The 6,322-nt window shown below is 38.7% G+C and overlaps 3 protein-coding genes across 3 annotated transcripts; all 3 read left to right on the forward strand.

Annotated features, from left to right (window-relative positions):
• Positions 1-518: 518 nt before the first annotated feature.
• LOC148844079 (uncharacterized) lies at positions 519-1,427 on the forward strand. The gene is made up of 2 exons (XM_088959496.1): positions 519-695; positions 750-1,427. The coding sequence occupies exons 1-2, from the start codon at positions 519-521 to the stop codon at positions 1,425-1,427; spliced, it is 855 nt and encodes a 284-aa protein (XP_088815622.1).
• Positions 1,428-2,786: 1,359 nt separating this feature from the next.
• Positions 2,787-3,272, forward strand: LOC148844080 (uncharacterized). Its single transcript, XM_088959497.1, has one exon. It carries the CDS (start codon positions 2,787-2,789, stop codon positions 3,270-3,272), a length of 486 nt encoding a protein of 161 aa, XP_088815623.1.
• Positions 3,273-3,331: 59 nt separating this feature from the next.
• LOC148844081 (uncharacterized) lies at positions 3,332-3,709 on the forward strand. The gene has a single exon (XM_088959498.1). It carries the CDS (start codon positions 3,332-3,334, stop codon positions 3,707-3,709), a length of 378 nt encoding a protein of 125 aa, XP_088815624.1.
• The last annotated feature ends 2,613 nt before the right edge of the window (positions 3,710-6,322 follow it).

Genomic DNA, 6,322 nt, shown 5'->3' on the forward strand with positions numbered 1-6,322 from the left:
TCTATTATATTTAATTTGGACAAAGGCTACATTGAGCAAAACAAGCCAAAGACATGCCAGAGTGTCACAATTAAGCTCACCCATGATCTTGATCCCCATCCATCTTAAAGCTTCCAGGTCTTGTTCCTGTGTGGCCTTGATTAATTTGTTTATTGCGATTGATGGCTTACTTGTCCTTTGAACTGAGACAAATGTGGAGAGCAAGATTTTGTTAGATCAGAAAATTTGGAATAGATCCCAACACGAAGAACAATAATAATAGTATAGTTAGAACGGAGGTGTGTTAGGAGACAAGGGGATGGTATACCAGTTAATAATGAATATTCAGCTACTATATATATATATACACATGCTTGATGATTATGGAGACATGATTTCCTGCTCTCAAGATTCTTCATTTCTCTTCACTTATTGTCCTTTGTGTTTCTATAAATAGATCAATAAGAGGGTCCTGCTCTCAAGTTTCTCTGAAGAACATCAAATAAGTCTAGCCGTTTAGAGAAAGAAGAAATTAAAAGATGGCTGACACCAGTGGCCGCTATCATGTTCGCTCGATTAGCATGCCCTCTCGATCCCATCCTACTGCCCCTGGCATTGAAGAAGAGCTGAGAGGGCTTAGAGCCTTGGAGTCTTTGTCAACAGCGCAAGAATCATCACTGAAGGCAGAGGCAATATGTGTTGCATTGTTTGGGCAGGTTGAGTTGTATAAATGTGTGGAGAGTTTTCTTCAGACACCACAAATATAACAGACCCTGGCTCACCATCAAGCAGATGGATGGGTGGATGAGTTGATAGAGGGATCGGTCACCTTATTGGATATAGGTAGCTCTGCAAGGGACATCTTGTTTCAAATGAAGGAGAATGTCCAAGATCTTCAATCCGCACTTCGAAGAAGAAATTCTGAGGGGGTGTTGAATAACAAGGTTAAAGCATACTTTTCCCTCAAGAAAAGAGTGAAGAAGGATGCCAACCGTCGCCTCAAAATGTTGAAACGACTGAAAGAGAAGTGTGTAGCCCGTCTTCTCTTAGATCTTGATAATAACTCAGCAATGGTGGTTAAGGTCTTAAGGGAAGTAAACAGTGTCGCAATTTCTATCTTCCGGGCTCTCTTGTCATTCCTGTCCACACCAGTGTCAAAGCCAAAGGTCGGTAGATGGCATTTGGTGTCAAAGCTGATGCACAGAGGAGTAGTAGCTTGTGACAGCCATGAGGAGAGCATGAATGAGGTGGAATCTGTTGATGTTTCACTCTTGGCCCTGTTTCGCTGTAGTTCAAGCAAAGATGTTGAGGTTGAGAGTTCACAAATGGCACAGAAAAGGTTGAAAGATCTGGAGGTTAGACTTGAAAGCCTTGAAGAAGGATTGGACTTCCTTTATAGGCGTCTGATAGAGACTAGAGTTTCTTTGCTTAACATCCTCACCCACTAGAGTTTCTTCAACAGTTTTCACCACCACTCAATCAACATGGGCAACCACATTTTTAAGGTTTTGCTTATGACATTATACATGAATTGAAATGTACAGATCAAAATTTTATACATGATGAAGTGGATCACAAATTTATTTACATTCTTGTTATTCTTTGAGATCTAAATTTTGGTTTCTTTTTCTTTTCTTTTTTTTTCCCCTCTTTGAGATCTAAATGGGTATATATGCAATATTTTCGAAACCTATACCCGGGTCCGAAAAAGGACACAACACTACACAACCTCTACATTGAGTGCTGCTTTCCCCTCGGTTCTGAGGCTTCACTACAACACCATCATATAGATTTATTAACTTCTTCCCTCTTAATCATCACCACTTATCGAGTCTAGAGTTGCCTTCTGCTCCTCTTGGGATTGTAGGGAATCCACTCCTATCCATATCCTGACATATCCCATCCCCAACATGACAGGGTCGGGCAAGCCAGGTACCTGATTGGGATGGAGAAAATTGCCATCCCTAAATACATGTTTTGGTGTTTGCATCACAAAATTCACATTCTACAATGTTTGGTATTTAAAAATTTTTCTGATTTTCAAGAAGAAGCTCTACCATTACAAAAGGATGCAAGCTTGGTTGAGGTATATTCATGATATATTTGAGTCATGAATAATCAGGTCGATTGGAAATGAGCATTTTATCATAAAGAAATTACATCAGCTGACCTTCCTTCTTAAACTACAAAATAATTTCGACTTCAACCCCAAATTAGAATTTTGACTAACTTACAAAATGACAATTCCTGACTGCCAGTAAAGGTATATGCCGGATTTAATTGCACATTCAATCTCACCCATGATCTTGATCCCATTTATCTCAAAACTTTCGGATCTTGTCTCCTATGTGTCCATTTTGTTATATTGGAAAATTAATGGTATTAGGTGGATTCGCAACTGCAACAATAATAAAGTAGCTGGGAACGGTGGTGTGTTGGGAGAAAGGGGATGGTATACCAGTTAATGAATAAGCTTAATTACAGAGCATATAGAATTGTCCATCAACACGTACCCGCATGAATGAATGAAATAAAATAAGGTTGAAACTTGGGAATTGTAAGCCAAAAATGTGACAACATCATCGAGTATAGGAACAAGCATATTGATATCACATGCTCATTATATGGATATATGGTAATTCCAAGTCAGAAAGATTCCCCTTGTCTCTCCTCTTATAATCCTTGTATGTGTTTCTATAAATAGTTCAAAGGGTCTAGAGAGAAACATCAATCCTTTCTCCAATCTGAAGATCTTCTCTCTGAAGAACATCTACCCAGTCGATCTGTTGCAGAGAAAGAAATAAAAGATGGCTGATGCTACTGCAATACCCGAAAGTCGTTATCATGTTCGCTCCATTAGCATGCCCTCCCGATCCCATCCTACTGCAACCAACGTTGAAGAAGAGCTTAGCAAGCTTAGAGCCTTAGAGTCTTTGTCAACAGCACAATCAGGATCCCCATTGAAGGCAGAGTCGATCAGTGTTGCATTATTGGGCCTTGTTGAGTTGTACAAAAGTGTGGAGAATTTTCTTCAGATGCCGCAAACACAGCAGACCTTGGTCCACCATCAACCGGATGGATTGGTGGATGAGTTGATAGAGGGATCTGTCACATTGCTGGATATAGGCGGGACTACAAAGGATATTTTGTTTCAAATGAAGGAAAATGTCCTTGATCTTCACTCAGCACTTCGCAGAAGAAAATTTGAGGGTTTGTTGGGTAACAAGATTGCAACATGCATTTCCTTCAAGAAAAGGGTGAAGAAGGATGTTAACAGCTGCCTTAAAATGTGAAACGTCTGGAAGAGAAGTGTGTAGCCTGTCCTCTCTTAAATCTTGATCATGACTTAACGATGGTGGTTAGGATCTTAAGAGAAGTCAGCAGTGTTGCAATTTCTGTCTTCCGAGCTATCTTGTCATTCTTGTCAACGTCGATGTCAAAGCCAAAGGTGGGTCGATGGGATTTTGTGTCAAAGCTGATGCACAGAGAAGTAGTAGCTTGTAATAGCCATGAGGAGACCATGAATGAGGTGGAATCTGTTGATGTTGTACTTTTCACCTTGTCTCGCTGCAATCCAAGCAAAGATGCAGAGGTTAAGAGTTCAGAAATGGCACAGAAAAGGTTGAAAGATCTGGAGATTAGCCTTGAAAGCCTCGATGAGGGATTGGACTTCCTCTTTAGGCGCCTGATACAGACCAGAGTTTCTTTGCTCAACATCCTCACCCACTAAAGATTCTTAACAGTTTTGACCACTCAAACATAACATGGGCAACCGCATTTTTAGGGTTTGCTTGTGTAATTATATGATACGAGAATTGAAATGAACAAATTAATTACAATTTTTTACATGATCAAGTGGATAATAATTTTATTCACATTCTTCTTGCTGTTATTCTTTAAAGTCTAAATGTTGGGTTATTGGCTCTCTTGATCAGTAGGTCTATTACAATCAATCTAGTCCTTTGGCAAAGACAATGCAAACATTTACCAATAGTAAAAAAAAACCCATATCATTTTGGAAAGCGATGCAAAAAGGATCATAGAATGAAACACTTAATTTGAACCTAGATCCCCATTGAGAATTCTCAATATCATTAAGGATTGTCATGCTTTACTTCATAATTTTGTCTCCTACGAGCTACATTTATTAATTATACTTCTCGCACATGTAATAGGGCTGGTCCAATTTGCTGTTAGGCAAAATAGATCAATGACCTTGTCTACAATTCCTCACTTTCTGGGGTCTTCGATCAGAATGAGATGTAATCAGTTGAATTGATGAAGGAAGTTTGCCTTTTTGGATTTTTTTTTTAAATGAGAATAAGAAAATCTACAAATTTCCCTCATTTGTCTCCTGGCACAACATGGCCATTGCAACTCACTCCTTATTTATTTTTTTTTTTAAATGGGCATCCTCTACCATTTAAGGCTGTCAATGGACTGGTTTTTGATTGAACCCCATCCAGTCTAAAATTAATTTGGACGGATTGAACGGACCAACAAGATATATTGGATTGGATCAATCCAGTCTAAAATATTTATTAGATTGGATTGGACCTGGTCCGTCTATAACAAATTTATATTGAATTGGGTTGGATTAAGCCAATATCTGGTCTATTGATATAAGATAAGAATATGTGCCAATGAGCCGGGTTTAGGTTGAAATCCAATCTAAATCAAAATGAATTTGAACAGATTGGACGAGCCAGACATTAAATTGGACCTATCCAAATTGATCTAAAACATTCATTGGATTAGATTGGACCTGATCCATTTATAATGAACTCACATTGGACTGGATCGGATTGGACCAAATCCAGTCCAATTGACACCCCACCATCAAGTATAAATTCATAATAGTTGGCAATTGAGGTCTAGAGAAATAAAAAAGACCAAATATATATATATATATATATATAGGTGAGGATCCTTATGGAAGAGTAAATATCTTATATGTATGCACGAGTGGCATGTGGTTCCCTTGTCTCCCTCATATGACTATAAGATAAATGATTATATCTTCATCAAGATTCAATAAAAGAAGGTCACATATATGATCAGTGACTACACGGATCTTGTTTAATTTGGTTGTTCTGAAAACCCATGTCCATATTGTAATGGACAATATTTTTGATAGATTACCAATTACCCTTCCCCAATAACACCCCAGCTCCCTTGCAGAAATAAATTTTTCATTAAAACAGAAGATTATAGTATCACATGGGGGCACACATTTATGAAATAGCTAAAGGTTTTTGTAGGCTAAAAATGTTACAGCAGAATCAACGAATATAGTGAACAAAGCAATATAATACTAACATCACATGCTCACTATTATCCCAACACCCAAGATCCCCTTTGTCTCTTCTCTCGTTGTCCTTGTATTCATTGCAATAAATTGATCTATCAAAGGGTTTTCAGAGCACCATCGATCCTTATTCTAATCCAAAGAATTTCTCTAAATAAGAACATCGAGGCATTTCATTGAGAAGAAAGAAGAAAACATGGCTGATACACCTGCTATATCAGAGAGTCGTTACCATGTTCGCTCCATTAGCATGCACTCACAATCCCATCCTAACGCTACCAAAATAGAAGAAGAGCTGACCAGGCTTAGAGCTTGGGAGCTGTCAACATTAACACATAGAATCATACCCACCAAAGGCAGTGTCAATTTGTGCTGCTTTGTCAAGCCTTTTCAAAGAACCATTCAACCTAAAAGCTTAAGCTGTTAAATGAGGTCTTTGAATAGGTTTTATTCTCTAACATGCCCCCTCACACCAGGGCCCATTAAACTTGAAGTGTGGATAGCAAAGACCCATGCCCATCCATACCTTATGCTGAAAGTTAATTAATTATAATGGGGGTGACAAGAATTAAACACTAAACCACTTGGTCAAGTGGCTCCGATACCATCTCAGAGAACCATTCAACTTAAAAGATTAAGTTGTTAAGTGAGATCCGTGAATAGGTTGATATTCTTTAATAAGCCTTTCCAACTTGTACAAATGCATCGAGAATCTTCTACAGATGCCACAGACTCATCAGGCCCTGGTTCAAGATCAACGTGGGACATGGGTGGATGAAGTGTTTGATAGAACAGTCACACTGCTAGACATGGGGGAAACTGCAAGAGACGTCATGTTGCAGATGAAGGAAAATGTGAAAGATATTCTGTCAGCTCTTCCTAGAAGAAATTTTGAAGAGGGGGTGTTGAGGTAACAAGGTTGCCTCATACACTTCCTTCAAGAAGACGACGAAAATAGATGTTAGCCACTGCCTCAAAATGCTTAAACGACTAGATGAGAACTTTGCAGTCTGTGGCCTCATGGATCTTGACCAT

This window comes from Nelumbo lutea, chromosome 8 (assembly GCF_056320005.1).
Source record: "Nelumbo lutea isolate HS-2025 chromosome 8, American lotus-T2T, whole genome shotgun sequence".
Taxonomy (NCBI): Eukaryota; Viridiplantae; Streptophyta; class Magnoliopsida; order Proteales; family Nelumbonaceae; genus Nelumbo; species Nelumbo lutea.

Excerpts from the sequence above, each read along its gene's own strand:
- LOC148844081 (XM_088959498.1), top strand. The coding sequence starts at position 3,332 with ATGGTGGTTAGGATCTTAAGAGAAGTCAGCAGTGTTGCAATTTCTGTC.
- LOC148844080 (XM_088959497.1), top strand. The coding sequence starts at position 2,787 with ATGGCTGATGCTACTGCAATACCCGAAAGTCGTTATCATGTTCGCTCC.
- LOC148844079 (XM_088959496.1), top strand. The coding sequence starts at position 519 with ATGGCTGACACCAGTGGCCGCTATCATGTTCGCTCGATTAGCATGCCC. Across the intron at positions 696-749 it reads GTGTTGCATTGTTTGGGCAG|ACCCTGGCTCACCATCAAGC; the intron begins GTTGAGTTGTAT and ends CAAATATAACAG.